Here is a 25,539-nt window from a genome sequence, read left to right on the forward strand (position 1 = left end):
ACTTACTAGCACATAGCAAAAATCAGTATCATAAGATCTAAAGCAGTTCAAACAAATCCAGACCCTTGCCTCTGTCTAAACACCTGTTTAAACTTCACTGTTATTAATAGAAAACAATAATAATTATGAGTCATTTTAAGTGTCCATTACAGAAAAGGTTAAAGAGATCTCTAATTCAGACTTTCAATATTATATCCAAGTGAGGCTGTACAAACAAAAAGCTGTAACACCAGAATTGGAATAAAACAACATTCATCACAGAACTTTAAAAATGTTTGCAATTCATGTAATCAGAAATTACTTCCTTTAATGTACTATGAATTTTTATGTATTCTGAAACTATCTTCTAAATAGCACATGTATATTGCATTAAATGTTTTATGTGTAGGTTAAAAAGTGTAAATTTATCATAAAAAGCAATTAAAATATATCCTATATTTTGTAATCAAGTTCTGACCATTCCATTCTTTTTTTTTTTGAGATGGAGTCTCACTCTGTTGCCAGGCTGGAGTGCAGAGGCCCAATCTCGGCTCACTGCAACCTCTGCCTCCAGGATTCAAGCAGATTCTCCTGCCTCAGCCACCCAAATAGCTGGGATTACAGGCGCACGCCACCACACCCAGTTAATTTTTGTTATTTTTAGTAGAGATGATGTTTCACCATGTTGGCCAAGCTGGTCTCGATCGCCTGAACTTGTAATCTGCCTGCCACAGCCTTCCAAAGTGTCCATTCATTTTTAAAACTTTTTATTATAGAAATTTTCAACCATACAAAAGTACACATAACAGTATAATAAACCCCGTGCCCATTACAGTTTCAACACTTGTTTTGTTTTATTTATTTATTTATTTATTTATTTATTTATTTATTTATAGGGAGTCTTGCTCTGTCATCCAGACTGGAGTGCAGTGGCCCAATCTCGGCTCATTGCAAGCTCTGCCTCCCCGGTTCACGCCATTCTCCTGCCTCAGCCTCCTCAGTAGCTGGGACTACAGATGCTCGCCACCACGCCCGGCTAATTTTTTGTATTTTTAATAGAGATGGGGTTTCACCGTGTTAGCCAGGATGGTCTCGATCTCCCGATCTCGTGATCCGCCAGCCTTGGCCTCCAAAAGTCCTGGGATAACATTTATTAAAACGAATTCCTACCTACTTCTCCCCATCTGATCACTCTGAAGTAAACCTCAGATATCATTTCATCTTTAAATATTTCAATATATATCTTGAAACATAAAAAAAAAAAAATTTTTTTTGAGACGGAGTCTCTGTCGCCCAGGCTGGAGTGCAGTGGCACGATCTCTGCTCACTGCAACCTCCGCCTCCCGGGTTCAAGCCATTATCCTGCCTCAGCCTCCCACACAGCTGGGACTACAGGCGCCCGGCACCATGCCCAGCTAATTTTTCTATTTTTAGTAGATACAGGGTTTCACCATGTTGGCCAGGACGGTCTCAATCTCTTGACCTCATGATCCACCCACCTCGGCCTCTCAAAGTGCTGGGATTACAGGCGTGAGCCACCACGCCCAGCCATAGAAATATTTTTTAAACATAACAATGTCACTTCCATACCTTATCCAAACAACAATTTCTTTTCCTTTTTTTTATTTTTTTTTTATTTTTTTTTTTTTGAGACGGAGTCTCACTCTGTCGCCCAGACTGGAGTGCAGTGGCCATGGTCTCGGCTCACTGAAACCTCTGCCTCCCAAGCAGCTGAGACTACAGGCACGTGCCAATAAGCCTGACTTATATTTGTATTTTTAGTAAAGACGGGGTTTCACCATGTTGGCCACATTGGTCTCAAACTCCTGACCTCAAGTGATCTGCCTGCCTTGGCTTCCCAAAGTTAAAGGATTACAGGTGTGAGCCACTGCGCCTGGCCAGTTTTGGTTTTTTTTTTTTTTTTTTTTTTTGAGACAAAGTCTCACTCTGTTGCCCAGGCTGGAGCGCAGTGAGGCAATCTCAGCTCACTGCAACCTCCACCTCTGGGTTCAAGCAATTCTCCTGCCTCAGCCTCCCAAGTAGCTGGGACTACAGGCATGTGCCACCACGCCCAGCTAATTTTTTGTATTTTTAGTAGAGACGGGTTTCGCCATGTCGGCCAGGATGGTCTTGATCTCTTGACCTCGTGATCTGCCCACCTTGGCCGCCCAAAGTGCTGGGATTACAGGTGTGAGCCAACACACCAGGCACAATTTTTTTCTTTTCTTTTTTTTTTTTTTTTGAGATGGAGTCTCACTCTTTCTGCCCAGGCTGGAGTGCACCGGCACGATCTTGGCTCACTGCAACCTCTGCCTCCTGGGTTCAAGTGATTCTCCTGCCTCAGCCTCCCAAGTAGCTGGGATTACAGATGCCCACCACCATGCCCATCTATTTTTTTGTACTTTTAGTAGAGATAGGGTTTCACCATGTTTGGGCAGGCTGGTCTCACACTCCTGACCTCAGGTGATCCACCCGCCTCTGCCTCCCAAAGTGCTGGGCTTACAGGCATGAGCCACTGTGCCCGGCCCAACACAATTTCTTAATAACATGAAATGTCCACTGTTCACATTTCCAATAGTAATATTTTTGACACAATTTTAATGAATACATTATTTTTTCTTTTTCTTTTTTTTTTTAAGAGTCAGGGTCGGCCAGGTACGGTGGCTCACGCCTATAATCCCAGCACTTTGGGAGGCTGAGGTGGGTGGATCACCGAAGTCAAGAGTTTGAGACCAGCCTAGCCAACATGGTGAAACCCCATCTGTACAAAAATATAAAAATTAGCCGGGCATGATGGTGAGTGCTTGTAATCCCAGCAACTCAGGAGGCTGGGGTGGAAGAATCGCTTGAACCCAGGAGGCAGAGACTGCAGTGAGCTGAGACAGTGCCACTGCACTCCAGCCTGGGTGACAGAGCAAGATTCCATCTCAAAAAAAAAAAAAAAAAGTCAGGGTCTCGCCCTGTCTCCTAGGCTAGAGTGCAGTTGCACAATTACAGCTCACTATAGCCTCAAATTCCTGGGCTCATGCGATCCTCCCATCTCAGCCTCCTGAACAGCTGGGAGTATAGGCACATGCCACCATACCCATTTAACTTTTATTTTGTGGGCTGGGGGCTGTCACTATATTACCCAGGATGGTCTTGAACTCCCAGTCTCAAGCCATCTTCTCACCTTGGCCTTCCAAAGTGCTGGGATTACAGATGTGAGCCACCATGCCTGGCCTTATTTTATGCATGAAACAGGCTTCAAATAAGGACCATACACTGTGGTTGGTGAATGTGACACAAGTCTCTTTTATTATATAGGTTCTCTTCAAACAACTTTTTTTGAAGAAACTGAGCCATTTTTCCTGTACTGTCTCACAATCTGGCAATTCTGATTGCTACCTGCGACACTGTTCAATGTATTTCTTTAACTATGTAGCTCCTATAAACTGACTGTTAAATTTAGAAATGTGACTAGATTCTATCTGACTCTTTTGGCAAGACTGCTTCATAGAGCCTACACTATTTTTAATGGAACCAATGCTAATGGAATCAGTGCTAAGAAGCACTATATTCTATAATCTCAACACTCTGGGAGGCTGAGGTGGCAGGATCATCCGAGTCCAGGCGTTCAAAACTAGCCTGAGAAACATAGCGAGATCCCAACTCTATTATTGTTAAAAAATAAAAATTACCCAAGCACAACTGCAACATAAAAATAAATAATAAAAATTAAATTTTAAAAATGAACCACTATAATAGTTGAAAAGGAAAGAAAAAGAGGTTGGGTATGGTGGCTCGCAATTGTAATCCCAGAACTTTGGGAGGCCGAGGCAGGCGGATCACCTAAGGTCAGATGTTCGAGACCAGCCTGGCCAACATGGTGAAACCCCATCTCCACTAAAAAGATAAAAATTTGCTGAGCGTGGTGGCACATGCCTGTAATCCCAGCTACTCCGGAGGCTGAGGCAGAATTGCTTGAACCTGGGAAGGGAAGCGGAGGTTGCAGTGAGCTGAGGTTGTGCCACCTGCAACAAGAGCAAAACTATCTCAAAAAAGAAAAAAGAAAAAAAAAAGAGCCAGGCGTGGTGGTTCACGCCTGTAATCCCAGCACTTTGGGAGGCTGACATGGACAGATCACAAGGTCAGGAGTTCAAGACCAGCCTGACCAACATGGTGAAACCCCATCTCTACTAAAAATACAAAAATTAGCCAGGCATGGTGGTGGCACATGCCTATTATCTCAGCTACTTGGGAGGCTGAGGCAGGAGAATCACTTGAACCCGGGAGGTAGAGGTTGTAGTGAGCCAAGATCATGCCATTGCACTCCAGCCTGGATGACAGAGCAAGACTCCGAAAGAAAAGGAAAGGAAAAGGAAAAGGGAAAAGGAAAAGGAAAAGAGGGTATAATAGCTCAAACTCAATGAATTAAAATTATTATTACTTTTTTTTTTGAGTCAGAGTCTCTCTGTTACCCAGGCTGGAGTGCAGTGATACAATCTTGGCTCACTGCTACCTCCCAAATAACTGGAACTACAGGTACACACTGCAATGCCCACCTTATTTTGGTATTTTTAATAAAGATGGAGTTTTGCCACGTTGCCCAAGCTAGTCTTGAACTCCTGACCTCAAGTGATCCACCTGCCTCGGCCTCCCAAAGTGCTGGGATTACAGGCGTGAGCCACTGCGTCCAGCCTAAAATTCTGTGGTTTTTTTTTTTTTTTTTTTTTTTTTGAGATGGAGTTTTGCTCTTGTTGCCCAGGCTGGAGACTGGAGTGCAATGGCACCATCTCGGCTCACCGCAACCTCCGCCTCCCAGGTTCAAGCGATTCTCCTGCCTCAGCCCCTCAAGTAGCTGGGATTACAGGCATGTGCCACCATGCCCGGCTAATTTTGTATTTTTAGTAGAGTCAGGGTTTCTCCATGTTGGTCAGGCTAGTCTTCAAACTCCTGACCTCTGGTGATCCGCCCTCCTTGGCCTCCCAAACTGCTGGGATTACAGGCATGAGTCACCGCATCTGGCCCTTTTTAAAAGTATGTTTCCTTCAGATATATCTGTTTTTTTGCCCAAGAATAATTTAATTGTAAACAAAGCATAAGCTTGCATTCTAACTCTATTCATATGCCATCATAAGCATTTTTCATACTACCTTGTAATAATTTTTAATGGCTGAAGCAAATGTATGTATTGTATTTAACTTACCATTAACCTTTTTTTTTTTCTTCTTTTTTTTGAGACAGGGTCTCTTTTATCACCCAGGCTGAAGTGTACTAGCACAATCATGGCTCACAGCAGCCTTGACCTCCTGGGTTCAAGTACCTCCCAACTCAGCCTCCCAAGTAGCTGGGACTACATCGTCTATGCCCTACCATATCCAGCTATTTTTTAATTTTTAGCAGAGATGGTATGTTGCCCAGGCTGGTCTCGAACTCCTGAGTTCGAGGAATCCTTCCACCTCCGCCTCCCAAGTAGCTAGGACTACAGGCATGTACCACCACATCCAGCTATTTTTTAATTTTTAGTAGAGATGAGGTCTCACTATGTTGCCTGGGCTGGTCTCGAACTCCTGAGCTCAAGAGATCCTCCCACCTTGGCCTCCCAAAGTGCTGGGATTACAGGAGTGAGCCACCACACCCGGCCCATTATCCAATTTTGGACACAAATTACTTTAAATGTATTTGCTATTCTAGTTTAGTAACACTAAAATACACATCTCTTTGTTTACTGCACTTGTTTTAAGAATTATTTACTCAAAAAAGGAATCATTAGCTCAAAAAATTGAAACATATATCCCCCTTTTATTGGCAGAGATGAGGTTTTGCCATGTTGCCCACACTGCTCTTGAACTCCTAGGCTCAAGCGATCTGCCTGCCTTGGCCTCCCAGAGTTCTGGGATTACAGGTGTGAGCCACCACGCCCAGCTACAGATAGCTTTTTTTTTTTTTTAGTAATGTAAAATATGTGAGCTTTATTACATGTTAAAGAAAGATAATATGACCCAAATTTACCAAAGTTACAATAAAATATTTTTAAACATACACAACATTGCAAATAACTGATGCTTTTTTCAATAAAGGTACCTGATATACTATTTAAAGACAGGATAAAACAAAGATACGTTTAATGACTTCCATATCATTTTAAAGTCATCTTATTGAACAACACATCATGAAATCTATAGTTGTATATCTAGGAAATTTACCAATGGTGCTCTCTTCTACTGGTGTGTATATTTTAATTTGTCTCATATGGGTGTCTCTTCCATTTTGATGACTGGCTAGAACAGCAATCTGTATCATGAATGTGCGAGTTGGCTTCCTATGATTATCAGTTAAGGGAATGTGAATCCAGTCACTTGGTTCCACCAATTCAAGTTGCCGAATTTCTTGAAGGTTGTGAAAATCATTTCCTACTTTGGCTGAGATCTTGCTTGGAGTATAGCTTTCATCAGATTTGTAGTCTGCATAAATACATAATGTCTTAACTGTTGTTTTTCTTCTGAATTGGATGTTCACTAAATAAGGCTGGGAGCCATCTGATTGCCAATAAGATTCTAGATTGTCATCTCGTAACTGATCTACTCCAAATTCTGGTTTGCAAGATGAGAGTGACCAAAAAACCTGTGATCCAATGTCCCGAACTGTTCCAGTCCTTTCCAACTGCTTAGGGTCAGCACCAGGAGATGTCTTGTTTGGTGTGGTCAGTTTTTAAATATTCTGGCTGCTTGCCAAAACTCAGGTTCTCAGGATCTCCAGCAGCTCTGTGCCACTCCCACTCGGCTTCCTAGGACAGCCTGGGTTCCCCAGTGACCCACATGTGGCTTTTCAAATGTATAAATGTAACAGTGTCAATTTCACCAGCATTGAATACTATCAACATTTTCTATTTTTTGTTACATAAGCATAAAATTTTAATTTCTACCTCTTAGTGTCTAGTAAATTAAAATATTTCTCCATTGTTTACTAACCCACTAAACATCTTTTTGCCCATTTATATATTGAAAATGTGATGGTTTTAACTAATGTAGATGCTGTAAATAATAAAGATACTTTGCCAGTTGACATTCTATAACCAACTTCTGATTTGTTCCGCCAGAGAGAGCATTGATTTAAGACTCAATATACAACAATAATATAAACTCTGTGTTTTTCTTTCTTTTGTCACCTAGACTGGAGTGCAGTGGTATGAGCACAGCTCACTGCAGTCTCGACCACCTGGGCTCAGGTGATCCTCCTGAGTAGCTGGGACCACAGGTACATGCCACCATGCCCAGGCTGGTCTAGAATTCCTGGGCTCAAGTCATCTGCCTGCCTTGGCCTCCCAAAGTGCTGGGATTACAGGTGTGAGCCACCACACCTAGACTGGTTTTCAAATAATTCTCTTCTTTAAAAAAATTATATCCGGTGGTTTGTGCTTGCCATCAGTGGCTGTGTCAGTCTCTGGTAAAGGTGTGTCACTGTTGGCCGTAACCTCTGGGCTGGAATGAGCCATGCTCCAGGTGCAGCAGGGAGCCCAGCCATGGCCAGTACAGTGGTAGCAGTCGGACTGACCATTGCTGCTGCAGGATTTGCCGGCTGTTATGTTTTACAACCCATAAGGCATGTAGAACCTCAAGTAAAACAAATTTTTCGGCCAGGCATGGTGGCTCATGCCTGTAATCCCAGCACTTTGGGAGGCCGAGGTGGGCGGATCATGAGGTCAGGAGATCGAGACCATCCTGGTTAACATGGTGAAACCCCGTCTGTACTAAAAATACAAAAAATTAGCCAGATGTGGTGGCACACGCCTGTAGTCCTAGTTACTTGGGAGGCTGGTGAGCCAAGACTGTGCTACTGCACTCCAGCCTGGGCAACAGAGTGAGACTCTGTCTCAAACAAAACAAAACAAAACAAAAAAAAACCCAAAACAAACAAACAACAACAACAAAAAAACCAAATTTTTCAAAGTCTACCAAAATCTGCCTTCGGTGGAGGCTATTACAGAGGTGTGTTTGAACCCGAAATGACAAAATGGAAAGTAGCATTAACAGTAGCTGTAAGCACTACTGCCAATAAAGAGAAAATAAGAGGTGCTCATTGACAAATTATGCTCTTAAATCATCCAGGTAGATCTTCTTCTATCATAACCAAAAATCAATGGAGCAAAAGATTTGCTAGAATGTCAAGCTAAAAAATGAAGTGAATGTATGAATTTTAAGTTCATATTACTTTATGTATATGAGTACCAATTTTTTTGTAATAAAATGCCTTAGCGCTACAACAAAAATGTGACCTAGATTAAATGGATAAATTTCCAGAAACACAACATCTACCAAGACTGAATCAGTAATAAACAGAAAATCTGAATAAACCTATAACTAGTGGGGAGATCGAATCAGTAATCAAAAACTTGTCAACAAAGAAAAGTCCTAGATCAGATGATTTTGCTGGTAAATTCTACCAAACATTTAAAGAACACCAATCCTTCTCAAACTCTTCCAAAAAATTGAAGAGGAGGAAACACTTCCTAACTCATTCTATGAAGCCAGCACTATCTCAATACCAAAACAAGGCAAACATATTATAAGAAAACTACAGACCAATATTCTGTATGAATGTATATTGATACAAAAATCCTCAAGTAATTAATAGCAAATTAAATTGAACATATTAATAGAATTATACACCATGACCAAGTGATATTTATTACTGGATTGCAAGGATAATTCAACATATGAAAATCAATTAATGTAATCACATTACCTGAACAAAATGAAACAAAAAACCCCAAATGATCATCTCAATTCATACAGAAAAAGCATTTAACAAAATTCAACACTTTCATGATTTAAAAAACCTTAAAACAACCCTAGTAACAGAAGTAAATTATCTCAGCATAATAAAGGCCATATATTAAAAATCCAGAGCCAACATCATACGCACTGGCAAAAGACTGAAAACTAGTCTGGCCAACATGGTGAAACCCTGTCTCTACTAAAAATACAAAAATTAGCCAGTCATGGTGGCATGTGCCTGTAATCCCAGCTACTTAGGAGGCTGAGGTAGAAGCATCGCTGGAACCTGGGAGGCAGAGGTTGCAGTGAGCCGAGATCACGCCACTGCACTCCAGCCTGGGTGACAGAGTGAGACTCCATCTAAAAAAAAACCAAAAAACAAACAAACAAACAAAAAACGACTGAAAGCTGGCCAAGCATGGTGACTCACACCTGTAATCCTAGCACTTTGGGAGGCCAAAATAGGCAGATCGCTTGAGCCTAGGCATTCAGAACCAGCCTGGGCAACACAGTAGACCTCGTGTCTACTAAAAATTTTTAAAAATTACCCAGGTGTGGTGGTTCACACCTGTTAGTCCCAGTGACTCAAGAGGCTGAGGTTGGAAGATACCTTGAGCCCAGGAGGCTGAGGATGCGGTGAGGTGAGATGGTGGCAGTGCACTCAAGTCTGGGTGACAGAGTGAGACCCTGTCTCAAAAAAAAAAGACTGAAAGAACTTTTGCTTTAAGATAGAAAAAAGATAAGGTTATGTACTTTTGCCATGTCTATTTAATATAATATTGGAAATTTAGCCAGAGCGATTAAAAATAAATAAAAGGCATCCAAATTGGAAAGGAAAAGGTAAAATTATCTCTGTATACTGACAACATATGCTACATTCAGTAAACCTCAAAGATTCCCCACAAACTAACACACAAAAACTGTTAGAGCTAATAAATGTGGCAAAGTTTCAGGATACAAAATCAACAAAAAAGTCAGTTGCATTTCTACATACTAATAATGAATTATCCAAAAACGAAATTAAGGAAACAATTCCATTTACAATAGCAACAAAAAGAATAAAATACCCAGAAATTAACTTAACCAAGGAGGTAAAATACTTGTACAGTGAAAGCTACAAAAGACAAAAGATTGCCAAAAGAAATTAAAGAACATATAAATAAATGGAAAAACATCCCATGTTCATGGACTAGAAGACTTATTATTAAGATGTCAACAATGCCCAAAGTGATCTACAGATTCAATGCAATCTGTATCAAAACCCCAACTATGTTTTCTGCAGAAACAGAAAAATCCTTCTCAAATTCAAATTGAATCTCAAGGGATCCAAAATAGCCAAAATAATCTTGACAAACAACAACCCCAGAGGACTCTCATTCCGTGGTTTCAAAACTGACTACGAAGCTATGGTAATCAAAACCGTGTGGTACTGACATTAAAGACAGACATAAAGACCAATGGAATAGAAAAAAGCCCAGAAATAAACTCTCACTTATATGGTCCAATAAGTTTTGACAAGAGTGCCAAAACCATTCCATAAGAACAGAACAGTCTTTCCAACAAATGGTACTGAGAAAACCAGATACCCACATTCAAAAAAATAAATCTAAGCTAATACTATACACGAAAAATTAATTCAAAATGGATCAAAGACCTAAACACAAGCACTAAAACTGCAAAACACTTAGAAGAAAACATAACGGAAAGACTTCATGACATCAAATTTGGAGATGATTTCTTTGATACGACATCAAAAGCACAGGCAACAAAAGAAAATGTAAGTTGGAGTTCATCAAAATTAAAAATTTTGGTGCATCAAAGGACAACAGAGTGAAAAACCCAAGAATGAGAGAAAATATCTGCAAATCATTTATGTGACATGAGACTGATATCCAGAATTATATATAAAGAGCTCTAAAACTCAACAGAAAAGACAACCCAATTTAAAAATGGGCAAAAGACCTGAATAGACATTTCTCCAAAGATATATAGAGACCAGTAAGTACATGAAAAGATGCTCAACATCACTAACCATTAGAGAAATACAAACCAAAACCACAGTGAGATACCACTTCACACCTATTAATATGGCTATTATCAAAACAATAGAAAACAAGTGTTGACAAGTATATTAGTCCATTTTCACATTGTTATGAAGAACTACTGGAGACTAGACAATTTATGAAGAAAAGGGATTTCACTGACTCACAGTTCCACAGACTTAACAGGGAGCTTGACTGGAAGGCCTCAGGAAACTTACAATCACGTCAAAAGGCAAAGGGGAAGCAAGAACATCTTACCATCGTGGAGCAGGAGAGAGAGAGCATGCAAAGTGGAAAGTGCCACACTTTCAAACCACCAGATCTCATGAGAACTCACTATTATGAGAACAGCAAGGGAGAAATCTGCCCCCACTATTCAATCACCTCCTACCAGGCCCCTCCCCCAACACACGGGGATTACAATTCGGATGAGATTTGGGTGGGGACACAGAGCCAAACCGTATCAACATATCATATACCATATATATATATATGTGGGAAACTGGAACTCTTGTGAATTGTTGGTGGGAATGGAAAATTGTGCAACTGCAGTGGAAAAAGAATATGGTGCTTAATCAAAAAATTAAACACAGGACTACCATATAATCCAGCAATTCTACTTCTGGGTATATACACAAAGAACTGAAAGCAGGGACTCAAATAGATACTTGTACACCCATGTTCATAGTAGCATTATTGGTAATAGCCAAGAGGTGGAAACAACTGAAGTGTCCATTGATGGATAAATGAATTAACAAAATGTGGTACATACATACAATGAAATATTCAGAGTTAAAAAGGAACGAAACTCTGATACACGCTATGTGATGACTGGTATTAGGTGTCAACTTGACTGGACTGAGGAATGCCTAGATGGCTAGTATTGCTTCTGGGTATGTCCGTGAGGGTATTGCCAGAGGAGACTGACATTTAAGTCACTGGACTGGGAGAGGAAGACCCACTCTTAATGGGGGTGGGCACCATCCAATCAGCTGCCAGTGCACTAAAACAAAGCAGGCAGAAGCAGCAAAGATAAGCCTGCTTGCTGAGTCTTCTGGCTTGCTTTCTCTTTTTCCTTTATCAGATGCTTATATCCCCTCCTCCTGCCCATGTACATCAGACTCTAGGTTCTTTGGGCTCTGGATTCTGAGACTTGCACTAGCAGCCTCCTGGGGGCTCTCAGGCCTTGGGCCTCAGATTGAGGGCTGCACTGTTGGTTTCCCTGCTTTTGAGGCTTTCAAACTTGGGCTGAGCCATACCACTAGCTTCTCTTTCCCCAGCTTGCCAATAGATTATTGTGGGAATTCACCTTCTAACTATGTGAGCTGATTCTCCCTAATAAACTCTTGTATATGTACATATATCCTACCTATTAAAGTCATATATATATAATATACCATATATATATGATATATATATATCTCCATATCCTATTGGTTCTGTCCTTCTGACTAATACATGCTACAACATGGATGAAATGTGAAGATAGACACAAAGGTACAAACATTGTGTAACCCCTCTTATATGAGGTGCCTAGAATAGTGAAATTAATACAGAGAGTAGAATAGCAGTCACTAGGCATCAGGGGCAAGGAAAGATGGAAAATTATTAAGTTTGAGATGATAAAAATGGCCAGGCACGGTGGCTCATGCTTGTAATCCCAGCGCTTTGGGAGGCCGAGGCAAGCAGATCACCTGAGGTCAGGAGTTTGAAACCAGCCTGACTAACATGGCGAAATCCCGTCTCTACTAAAAATACAAAAATTAGCCAGATGTGGTGGTGGGTACTTGTAATTCCAACTACTCAGGAGGCTGAGGCAGGAGAATCACTTGAACCCAGGAGGCGGAGGTTGCAGTGAGCCAAGATCACGCCATTGCACTCCAGCCTGGGAAATGAAGCGAGACTCTGTCTCAAAAAAAAAACAAAAAGTTCTGGAGATAGTTGTTACAGTCGTACAACAATGTGAATGCATTTAATGCCACTGAACCATACACCCTCAAACCCACATACACTGGTAAATTTTACGTTATGCATATTTTACCACAATAAAAAATTATGACTAGTATTTAGAATGTATCAGCAAACTAGATATTGAGAAGGAGATGGCTTTCAGGAGAAGAGATGCAAAAAACAAAAAATAGCATGAACTCAGTGCAAACATTTTCTAGCTACATGTGCTTTATTCCACTTTGCACCTAAGTTAACTGTTAATAACATTTGGTACTGAGTGAGGGCCTACTATCTTTCTGTTTCCCAAGGAGCCCAACCAGTGGCCATGTTTTAAAACCAAAGGAAGCGAGGAGCAGTGGCTCACACATATAATCCTAACACTTGGGGAGGCTGAAGTGAAGACGATCTGTTGACCCAGGACTTCGAGACCAGCCTAGGCAACATTAAATTCTTTTAAAAAATCAGTGGCTGGGTGCAGTGGCTCACGCCTGTAATCCCAACACTTTGGGAGGCCAACGTGGGTGGATAACCTGAGGTCAGGAGCTCGAGACCAGCCTGGCCAACATGATGAAACCCTGTCTCTACTAAAAATACAAAAAATTAGTCGGGTGTGGTGGCAGGCGCCTGTAATCCCTGCTACTTAGGAGGCTGAGGCAGGAGAATTGCTTGAACTCAGTAGGCAAAGGTTGCAGTGAGCCAAGATCTTGCTACTGCACTCCAGGCTGGACAACAAGAGTAAAACTCCATCTCACGAGAAAAAAAAAAAAAAAAAGAAAAGAAAAGAAAAGAAATTAGTTACGCGTGGTGGCACATGCTTGTTGCCCCAGCTACCCAGGAGGCTGAGGTGGGAGGATTGCTTGACCTTGGAAGGTCAAGGTTGCAGTGAGCCATGATTATGCCACTGCACTCCAGCCTGGGAAACAGAGCAAGAGTTTGTCTCAAAAAAAATAAATAAATAAAACAGGATAAAAAAATCCTTAAGAAAACTGATCTCTGAAGTTATTGTCTTAATGTGCTACTAATACAGATTTTCTGTATTCACACCTAAATTCTCAAATGTTAAACAAAAATGGCTTCAACTCAAGTTACCCAAAAATAAACTGCAACTAATTTAGCACATAACTATTCAAAATAAGAAACTTATATCTAATAAAATAAATATTAGACATTTTTCATCTTTCTCTTTGAAATAGTATTTAAGGAATTTGTTTTAAAAATGATGCCATAAAGGCCAGGCATGGTGGCTCACACCTGTCATCCCAGCACTTTGGGAGGCCGAGGCTGATGTATTGCTTGAGCCCAGGAGTTTTGAGACCAGCCCAGGCAACACAGCAAAATCCCATCTCTACAAAAAAATACAAAAATTAGCTGGGTGTGGTAGTGTGTGCCTGTAGTCCCAGCTACTCAGGAGGCTGAGGTGGGATAATTGCCTGGGCCCAGGAAGTAGAGGCTGCAGTGAGTTGAGATTGCATCACTGCACTCCAGCCTGTGTGACAGAGTGAGACCCTGTCTCCAAAAATTAAAAATAAAAATTATGGTGTAAATGCAGACATTCCTCTCAGAAATGCAAAGAAAATAACATAAAAATCACCATAAAGAAACCTATTTAATTGTTTTTATTCTCTCAACTTTATTTATGGGAAAGAGCATGAGTTATACAGCTGGCAAGACTGCTTCAGAGTTCTACCATATCAGTTTCTTCAATGTTAATTAGGGATACCATCATCTCTCTCATAGGTTTAACAGGAAGATTAAGTTAGATAAAGCAGAGTAGGCACGAAACAAATGCCAGCTCCCTTTTGTTTCTAGAAGTCAAAGTCGCTGAGTTTTAATCCTAACTCCACTTACCGGCTGTGTGATTTTGAACAAGTTACTAAATCTTTCTAGGCCTATTTTGTCACTTGTAAATGTGGATTGCAACAGTAGCTACTTCCTAGGGTTGTTATGTATATTAAATAAAGCCTATAAGTCTGGATTTAGAAAAGCACCTGGCAAATGATAAACAATAAATATTACTATGTCATTCTCCTCACAACCACCACCACCACCACAATCTTTCTGCTTCCCACTGCAGAGCATCTGCAGCTTTGTAACTGTTCATTTCTCATTTCATATCTTTTTTTTGTTTTGTTTTGTTTTGTTTTGAGGCGGAGTCTCGCTCTGTCGCCCAGGCTGGAGTGCAGTGGCCCGATCTCAGCTCACTGCAAGCTCCGCCTCCCAGCTTTACGCCATTCTCCTGCCTCAGCCTCCCGAGTAGCTGGGACTACAGGCGCCCGCCACCTCACCCAGCTAGTTTTTTGTATTTCTTAGTAGAGACGGGGTTTCACAGTGTTAGCCAGGATGGTCTCGATCTCCTGACCTCGTGATCCGCCCGTCTCGGCCTCCCAAAGTGCTGGGATTACAGGCTTGAGCCACCGCGCCCGGCCCTCATTTCATATCTTTAAGTCATCTACAGAAACATGAATGGTATGTTTTACCAGGAGGCCCATTCTTTTCCTTTTTTTTTTTTTCTGCTTCTCTTTAGTAAAAAACAGAATACTACACAATAAGTAAATGCTCACTGAATTAAAGAACAAATAATATGTCATAAATTTTTTTTTGTTTTGAGACAGAGTCTCGCTCTGTCACCCAGGCTGGAGTGCAGTGGTGTGATCTCAATCTTGGCTCACTGCAACCTCTGCCTCCCGGGTTCAAACAATTCTTGTGCCTCAGCCTCCCAAGTAGCTGGGATTACAGGCGCCTGCCACCACACCTGGCTAATTTTTGTATTTTTAGTAGAGATGGGATTTCACCATATTGGCCAGGCTGGTCTTGAACTCATGATCTCAAGCTATCCACCTGCCTCAGCCTCCCAAAGTGCTGAGATTACAGGCGTGAGCCACTGCATCTAGCTAAATTTAAAAAAAAAATTCTTTTAAAAAGAACAAATAAATGGAAATAGGTGGACAGGTAGCAGCACAGACTGGTCCTACAGAACTTTTCTTGCTTCTCCAACCTAAAATGCTTGTATTGCAAAGATAATATAACAATCTCGCCATAAGGACAAATACTGATTTTAACCCACTAAGTCAGGAATGGACTGGATTATTTTTTAATTCATCTAATAAATATCTACTGACTGAAAGTCAGTAAACTGACTGAAAGTTTGATGCCAAGCACAAAGGGCTCCTGAAATTTCAATTCACTGTTAGGCTTTACTTTCCCTCTCCAATGTAACTATCTCACTCTCCTCAAACCTTCATCATCTATCCCTATTTCACCCTTCACAATGTTTATATTTTCTATATGAAGTATGAGCCAATCAGTTGTAAATTTCTTCATGTTCTCACCACTAACTTCATAAACCAACCTCTGTCTGGCCCTACCCACTGAAGAGCAAATCCTCAACATGTTGTAGATCCCATCCCTTTGGCTTTCTCAAGCATTTTTCTCTTCCTTTGTTCAATCCTCCCTTTCTCCTAAAACTTCTTTTCTAGAGGAGCACCCATACCACTATATAAAGACAATAGTATTTCCCATCCTCAAAAAGGCATCCATAACCACCATCTCCATCTAATAATTGCTACAATATTTTTCTGTTTTCATGGCAAAAGTTCTTCAAAAAGCCATCTCCACTTCCTCCCTTCATATTCCACTTTCAATGCATTCCCATCTGGCTTCTGTATACATTGCTCCACTCAATCAGCTTTTTTCAATGACACTGTTATAGCCAAGTCCAATGGTCCCTTTCCTAACCATATCTTACTGACAGTATTTTATATAGGTGATAACCCCTTTCACAAAATACATTCCTCTTTTGACTTCCAAGAGACCATATTTTCCTGGTTTTCTATTTATTTACCTCTCTGCTCACTCCTTGGCAACTGGTACTGGGTCCTCCTCTGCTTGACCTCAAGGGCTCAGCCCTGAGTCCATTCTCTTCCCTTGGTAATCTCACCCATTCCCATGGCTTCCCATTGTGCTCCTTACATGACCTGCAAAGCTCGACATCATCTATTCCTTAAGTTCCTCATCAGCATTTTTTTTTTTTTTAATGGAGATCGGGTCTCAGCTCTGTCACTCTGGCTGGAGTACAGTGTCTATTCGCAGGCATGATCATAACATGCTCAGCCTACCGAGTAGCTGGGACAACAGGGCTGTGCCACTGCACCTGCCTTTCCCAACTTTTTATGTGACTCTTCCCTTGTCCACTATACTGCAGTTCCTTCAGTTTGCTGAATAGGTCCCTTCTTACCTCAATGGCTTTGTCCATGCTGTTCTACTTCCTGCAGCATTTTTCTCTCTGTTCTTTGAAGAACTGACTCCTCAACCTTGATGTGTCATCTATGTCACTTCTCAGATGCCTTCTCATACCTTTTTCTCCCACCCCCATTTTTTATATTATCCCTCCTCATCTCCTTCATAGCCCTTGCCACAAATCATGCTTTTTTGTTTTGTTTTTGTCACTGGCCTACTCTTTACATACCACGCGGGTAAGGAGCACAACATCATTGATGTAAACTTGGCACCCAGCACAGCCACAGACAAACAACAGGCACTCAGTGTTTGCTGAATTAATCAATGATCTGGGACTCATTTACTCACTCATTAACAAACACTTATTGAGTACTTCATAGGTGCCAGGTATTTGTGCTGGATGCTGAATACAAAAACAAATCAGAGGCAATCTCAAGATCTTTACAACCTAATGGGGAACAAAGACAAAGACAATACTGTGTGATAAGTGCTATGACAGTCAGGGTGAGACCACTTTTAACCAATACAGCCTTTTGGAGGGTGTGTAATGGAAAATATTTCCCTGGGTTCAGCTTCACTAGAACCCATTAATTTAAATGTTGGTCCTGTTTTTATCATGCCAGATGGCTAAAATCACATCAATTACAAGGCAAGACAAATTTTCATGCAAAGTATGAGGGAAACTGTAAAAGTGACATGTAATATTCCAAAGCAGCTACTTACTACTCTCATATCTATTCATTCCCATCAGTATATAAGTAAATAAAAAACTAGGGAAAGAAATATTTTGGTTTGAATCTGTTCTTAAGTAGGAGCAATACATATGACTAATTTAAAAATATTTTCCAAAGTTCTTACACCCATTATATCTAAATTTGATACCATCATCTAAAGATTGAAGGCACTGGATTAAAAAAAAAAAGTACTGCTGCATTAAGAAATAGTATTCATTTATTTTTTAATTCATCTAACAAATATCTACTGAGCACCCACATGCCCTAGGGCTGAGGATACAGCAGCAATCAAGGCAGAAAAAATCCTTACCCTCATGGAGCTTGGAACTGAATTGTAAAAACAAATAATAAACTAAGATAAGATATAAATGAAATCATAATTAGAAAGTCAGTAGATTGGCCGGGCGCAGTGGCTCATGTCTGTAATCCCAGCACTTTGGGAGGCCAAGGCAAGTGGATCACTTGAGGTCAGAAGCTCCAGGCCAGCCTCGCCAACATAGTGAAACCCCTTATCTCTACGAAAAATACAAAAATTAGCCAGGTGTGGTGGCACATGCCTGTGGTCCCCGCTACTCAGGAGGCTGAGGCAGCAGAATTACCTGAGCCCAGGAGGCAGAGGTTGCAGTGAACTGAGATCACAAGAGATCACGCCACACACTCCAGCCTGGGCAACAGAGACTCCGTCTCTCAAAAAAAAAAAAAAAAAAAAAAAAAAAAAAATTCCCATAAGATCATAAATTCCAATTTACATACCTCTGAATCCCCAATACCTAGCCTAGAACCTTTTATATATTAGATACAATATATGCTTGTTGCAGTAAAGGGAATATAGCTATAAATGCTAAGTAATTACTATATATGCTTAATTTCTACTGAAATGGAACAAACTTTCTTTTTTTCAATATATAACACTATTTTACAAAATCACATCGCTTGGGGTATTTTTCTAGCTGCATTCCCAGCATAATCCAATTAATATCTATGTTTATAAGCCCTTTGCTTCTGAGAAGCTCAAGGATTTTTAGATATTATCTCATTAATACTTAAAACATCTCTAAGGTAAATGAGGGAAAAAGATGAAATTATGAATTCATAATCCACATGAATCCATGAATTCATAAATTCCACAAATTCCACTCAGCAAAAATTCCAACCATTTTGCATTTTGTGATGCATTTTGTGCATCATTTTCTTTCTGAATCCACCTAAGGTACCTATTTACTCATTGTAACTGGATGTGCTGGCCTTTACCAAAAATGTTTTCATTATTTACTTAAGAAAGCAAAAATTTCAGAAAGTGTTACAGTAAGCAAAATACAGAACAACGTAAGAATGATGAATTTAATCTCCAAATAGTATTTCAGCTAACAACAAGAAGACTGGAAAATATTTAGGAATTAGACACATCATTTTCTTCAAGCTTTCGCAATCAGAGACCAACAGCCCAGTGTCAGCTTTAGCTTCTTTCTGCTCCCGGTAATTTGGTTCTTTTGTGCTAGGATTTTCTAGTAAACCTTAGTGACTGCCCACCTAGGAACCATTTTCCTCCTCTTTTTTTGAAATAAATTTTATTATATACATTTAAGGTACACAACATGATGTGATGAGATACATCCAGATAGTAAAAAGGTTACTATAGTAAAGCAAATTAACCTATCTATTGTCTCACACAGTTACCCGTTTTTGTGGCAAGAGGAACTAAACTCTACTCATTGAGCACGAATCCCAAATAAAGTATAATTTTATTCTGCAGAGTCCTCATGTTGTAGATTACACGTCTAGACTTACTCATCCTACATATCACTACTTTCCCTTCTCCTTTGTTAACAGAATCCCACCTTTAGTCAGGCAACATTGTGCTCAGCCCCAGGAGATAAAACATGATTGATTAGATAATCCCAATCCCCTTTGCCTATAATTGTCATGGTCTAAAACTGGCCAGTAAATTGAAGGAAGTTGCTGGAGGTCCCTTCCTCCCTGATAAGAGGGTGGCAAGAGTAGAGTAGGCTCTTTTGCCCCCCAGCCAGTTTCTTTGTGCTTAGGAAGTTGTCAGGTTGAGACCTGATAATTAGAACTGAGATACTACCTTCTGACATGAGGGGAAGACCAAGAGAACTTCCATGATCCTGTCTCTGCACCCAGACATAAATCACTGAGTCTCACAGCTTCTGTTTAGATGAAATAAATGTTATTTTCACCTAAGTCACTGGGGGTCAAATACTCTGTTCCTTGAAGTTGAAAGAACCCTAATTAATACAGATGGACCAAAAAATCAGGCAAGAAGGGAGGAAGAGATTAATCATTGAGCACTATGACTTCTCAGATCTCATTTAATCTTGACAACAGCCCAATAAAAGCTATTAATCTTTTTTGGTTTCTTTTTACAGATTATAAAACTAAGGCTTAGTAAAGTTATGTAATTAATAGTAACAAAGCTGATATTTTATTCTAGACCTGGCACCAAATCTCAAAAATATAAAATCTCCTTCCCTCCTTATTTACAACTCTAAACAAACAAACAAACAAAAAACTAGATGCGTTTTTAGCTAACAAAATTTGGGGAGAGCTAAGGAATCTCATTCTTACAACCTTGTCATAAAAATCTACCGACTTCATCTCTACTTTGTATCAAAGTTATATAGGAGAAAAGACAAAAATATGTGTGCATGTGTATAAAGAGTTCCAGAATGTTTCGTATAATGGCAAAAATCTCACAGAAAAAAGTGGAATGGATTCTAAGTGTAATATTTTTCAAGAATTAAACGTAATTTTTATTTTTATTTTTTGTATTTAAATGCATTTTTCAATAAATAATGAAATAAAAGTTAATGACAAATATTTCCTAAACTGAAAGAATAACTTCCTTATTTCAAACTATTACATTAACCAAGTAGCTATCAATACAGAAACCACAAAGTTTACACTTCCTCAATTCTCATCTCTTCATAAAAACTGATTCAGCGTAAATCATGGCAACAAAAAAAAAGTGTATATACTATCTAAGAATCAGTGAGGTCATTTTTTATACAGAAATTTACTAGAACTGGGTTTTCAAAAATGCTATTTATGTCAACTCAACCAGACATATATTCACCTTACATTACCTTTATTACTATCTAATTCAGCATTACAAAATGCGCATGCCAGATTTCTGAGCTTATGCATGCAACTTACCTTCCCACATGCTCTGCAGTGATGCCTCCTTTTGGTGAATGTAAACCTGGCTTCACATTTCATGCAATTTGGAGCCTGAGAATCCGGTACCCACACTGGAGCCACCTCACCCAGAGTGGTGAATGGCTTTCTGGCAGAAATTCCAAACTGACCAGCTCTGAGATCATTATCTGGGCTATCTGGAGCTAATGCAAGGCATGGTCTACTGGAGATCTCAGCCTCATAACCTTCTAAATGTTCCCCATTTGTATCAACATTAGAGATGTTTCCCAAAGATGCACCGCATACATTGGTTGCTGAGTTTTCCCCTAATTTTGCTTTCCCAAGAATATCATTTTTATTTTTAGTATTATTTCCACTGTTTGCAGGAAGGTCATTTTGTAAATGGTCTGATAATGGCTTTGGAATTTGAAGTTTAAGATTAGAAGGTTGCTTGGGTCTTGCACCACCAAAAGGAACACTGATAGATGGCAGGCTTGCTACTACCTTGGGGGAAGACTGCCCAAGCACTGATGGAACTTGACTACAGAAATTACGTAAATAATTTTTCTTTATTAGGTCACCAGTGCTATTTAAAAGTAGTCCGCTCCCTTCTGTGGCCTCATTTCCTCTCTGTTCATAAATATTTGAGTAGCATTCTGACTTGCTTTCCTCTATTTCTTTTTCTTCTGTTACTGAATCTTCTTTGGAGGGTAAAGTCTTTGGAACAAAAGAAACACCTGGGCCCTGCATTCCATAGGAATCACAACCATTATATAGAGAATTTGCTGCTGGTGTATCTACAACAGTGGAGAATTCACATTCTTCACTTTCACTGATGCAAGTTCCTTTTAAATCTAGACCTGCATCTGCCAATCCAACACACTGTCCTCCACTATCACCATTAGTGTCCTCAGGCTGACTAATCTGTAGAAACTTTTCCTTTTCTTCGTTTACTTGGCTATCATTCATCTCATTTAGTTTAGTCAACTTCCAATTAGTCATGTCCTGAGATTCAGAGAAATGCTCTGTCATATTAAGGAATTCTGTAGTGCCAAGAATTTCTTCATGTTCATAACCTTCATTTTCATCAGCCCTAACTTCACTAGGCACAATGCAATCTGAAAACCGTTCACAGTCATTATTCCTTCCAGACCCATTAGGCACGTCTGGTTTGAGAAGCAAAGGTAAACCAGACCGGAGGGATTCTTCAGTTGTGTTCTCCTCTGCTGGCTCTTTCTTCATCAAAATCCCCTCACTCATGTGGGAAAAGGAATTTGGACTCCCTAGATCTGTCCTAGGAGAGCTGATTTTGCCAGTGAGGTCCTCATCTGGTATATAGTTCTCTTGCTTTCTAATAGCAGGACCTCCATCTGTTCCATGGGATGAGATTACTGAATCAACCGTTAAATTTGTAATCGCAGATGTGGAGGGGTCTCTACCTATATTTCCATCATCCTTTAATTGTGAAGGGGAACAGACACTGGCTAGACTATCAGATGAAGCAGCACACAGATGGTTAACAGAATTCCCCTCTATTTTCGGTCTATTCAACGGATCCAACTGTTTCTCTGAGTTCATATCTTTTTCAGTGGACTCATTTATACTAAAACTAAATTGATCAGTTTGTCTGTTTTCATTATCCAGTGAACAACTAAAAGCATCCATAAGGGATTGACTATTATAATTATTACAATCTTGTAAATCGTTTTGTAATGTCCTTTTGTCACAGTTATGCATGACGGCTACAACAAGAACATTCTTCTCATCTGGCAGACAAGTCAGGTTTCCACATTTCTTCTCTCCCACTTCAACAGCACTGCATTGATCATCACGACTATAGTTTCTCTTAATTAACTGATCTTCTGCAACAGCATTTTCATCAATCCACATTGTGGCAGTCTCTGGATTTAGATTACAGTCTTGTCCATTAGCACAATGATCCTCTTCCTCTGTGGTCAGGGGAGCTGAATGAGCCAGGGAGAAGACTTTCAGTTGTGGTTGTGACTCATTAGAAACTGCAGATTCATTCACACTGGCCAAAGTAGGGTTAAATGACAGCCGGTGAGAAGAGGGATCTAGAATCTTATTCCACTTTGTATCCAATAAAGTAGAAGAAACTGTTTCATCTGGAAAAAAAATAAGTAATTACAATAAGTTTGCTTGTAACACTAGAAAAGCTTATGACTAAGTTAATCAACATTTCTAACTATCCTTTGAAAATTAAATATTCCAAGGATATTAGATTTCTAATTCGGGGCTAAAAATAAGAAAACACATTTCAGACAATTCTCTGCAATTATATGTCACCAAATGGTAATATCTCAGACTACTCCAAACAACAAGAGAATTCTACCTCAATCTAGTAACATAATTAAACTGACCCACAGGTGAATGGGACCCAGAAGAGGGGAAAGCACCCTTGGATTGAGCAAAGCCAGGACAGGTGCTAATCTCATGGATTAGATGGAAAAAATATTAGAACAGTGGCTAAGTAATTAAGTAGGAGGGAAAATGAAATTTTCTGTAGAGACTGAATGTTCTACAATCTATATCATAATTGGGATGTGGGTTTGAGTGATATACCCATTTGTCAAAACTGGACAGTTAAGATCTATGCATTCTAATATATATAAAGTTTACCTTTCAAAAAGCTGTAAAAAAATAAGAATGAAGCAGGAAGTGAGAAGGTGATAAAGGTATAAATGAAACAAAATGGCAGCATATGAAATGCTGTGAAAGCTGGATGATGGGTACACTGGGGTTTATTACACTTTTTACTTAAAAATATTTTAAATTTTCCCAACACATGTTAAAAGAATGTTTGCCACGGTATGTGAAATTCTGCTTGTAACCATGTCACAAGCAGATATTGTATTTGTCACAATACAAAATACTGTATTGTATTTGTCACAATACAAAATATTAATCAGGTTCATATTTATATTATTATCTAAGGACACTGGGCAAAAAGTGTTCATTTATCATATTAAATCAACCTTCTTATAGTCTACCAGTAAGCATAATTTCTTTTTTTTTTTTGAGACGGAGTCTCACTTTGTCACCCAGGCTAGAGTGCAGTGGCTGGATCTCAGCTCACTGCAAGCTCCGCCTCCCAGGTTCACGCCATTCTCCTGCCTCAGCCTCCCACGTCGCTGGGACTACAGGCGCCCGCCACCTCGCCCGGCTAGTTTTTTGTATTTTTAGTAGAGACGGCGTTTCACCATGTTAGCCAGGATGGTCTCGATCTCCTGACCTCGTGATCCGCCTGTCTCGGCCTCCCAAAGTGCTAGGATTACAGGCTTGAGCCACCGCGCCCGGCCAGCATAATTTCATATAATGTTTCTGTTTAGTTTTTAACAGATCATAACTACAATGGCTAAGTTATTCTCTCAAGTTACAGGGCTATTGCATATGTCTAAGTAAATCAGAGAAATAAGGAACAATGCATTCAGTGCCTTTCCTGCTTTCTTCCTCCAGTATCTCTGATAATCGTGGCCCTGAAATTATGCAGATATATTTGTAACCTCAATCCTCATCTGTAACATTAATCTTCAATGTTTCCATAGCACCTTAATCAAAACTTTATTAAGGCATTTACTACACTGAAATGCAATAGTTTATTTACCCTTCTCTTTCAACCACTGAATGATTTCTGAAGGCAGAAATCATTTCTGTCAATATAAGTCCTCACTTTGCATAGTGCCTGATAGGTAGTAGATATACAATAAATATATAAGTGAATATCTACCATAGTAAAATCATCAGGATTGAGGAACATGAAGATTAAACGATAGCTCTTGCCTCTAAAAAGGATACAATCTCATTGGGAGAATAAGAGATACATACAAATATCTAATTAGCAGTATGGAGTAGCATAGGTATAGTAAGTCCTCACTTAACATTGTTGATAGGTTCTTGGAAACTGCAATTATAAGCAAAACAACTCACTGTATAAAGAAGCTAATTTTACTATAAGCTAATTGATATAAGTAACAGTTAAGGTTCTCCGGCATACAGTACGTCAATTTGCTTAAAGTCACAGTTTCCGGGAACTTATCAAAGACATCAAGTGAGGACTCAGTGTATCTGAAAACTATTATGTAGGAGTAGAAAATAAATTCAGAGGAGAAAGATATTTTCCAGGATGAGGCAAGTGAGCTTGAATTCATGGAGGCAGGAAGAACTGGGCTACGCTTCAAGGTCAGTTTTATGTAAGTTTGGAAAAGAAAGCATTAATAAATAGAGGAATAAGGAAAAGCATATCCCCAAATATAAGAATTTAAGGAGGCAATAAGTAAATCAGTTTGGGTTGAGAAAAGAATTAGTGTAAAGAAGTAGTTGTTGTTGTTTAAAAGGGCATAAAACTCAGATTGTGTGAAGAATGGGCTTAGTATCCTCTGAAACGTCAAATCCTGAATTTACCAAATTTGAACCAGTAGAGATTTTATAGACATTTGAAGTTTAGTAACACAGGCTTCCTTAAAAGAAAAGGAAAAAAAAGCAAATAAGTCATATTTCCAATATGGTTCCTGGAAACAAAAAAATAGTTACAGCTTCTTATAAGAATATTTAGCAATGTTCAAACAGAAATGATTGGGTATTAAAATTTTCATTATTCAACTGCCTCCTACCTGGGCATAATGTTAATTGCCTAGTGTCATCACAGTCTGTGGTATATTTTTT

General features: G+C 39.6%; 1 protein-coding gene and 1 pseudogene across 1 annotated transcript in view; both read right to left on the reverse strand.

Annotated features, from left to right (window-relative positions):
* The window catches only part of ZFYVE9 (zinc finger FYVE-type containing 9), a 139,806-nt gene that overhangs the window by 94,792 nt on the left and 19,475 nt on the right, over positions 1-25,539 (reverse strand). Inside the window, exon 3 of the mRNA XM_007978756.3 lies at positions 20,875-22,982. Within this exon, the coding sequence (XP_007976947.3) occupies positions 20,875-22,982 (2,108 nt within the window). The remainder of the gene's footprint in view (positions 1-20,874; positions 22,983-25,539) is intronic.
* On the reverse strand, positions 1,586-16,720 carry LOC103225851 (anaphase-promoting complex subunit 10 pseudogene; annotated as a pseudogene).

The sequence above is a fragment of the Chlorocebus sabaeus genome, chromosome 20 (assembly GCF_047675955.1).
Source record: "Chlorocebus sabaeus isolate Y175 chromosome 20, mChlSab1.0.hap1, whole genome shotgun sequence".
Lineage (NCBI taxonomy): Eukaryota > Metazoa > Chordata > Mammalia > Primates > Cercopithecidae > Chlorocebus > Chlorocebus sabaeus.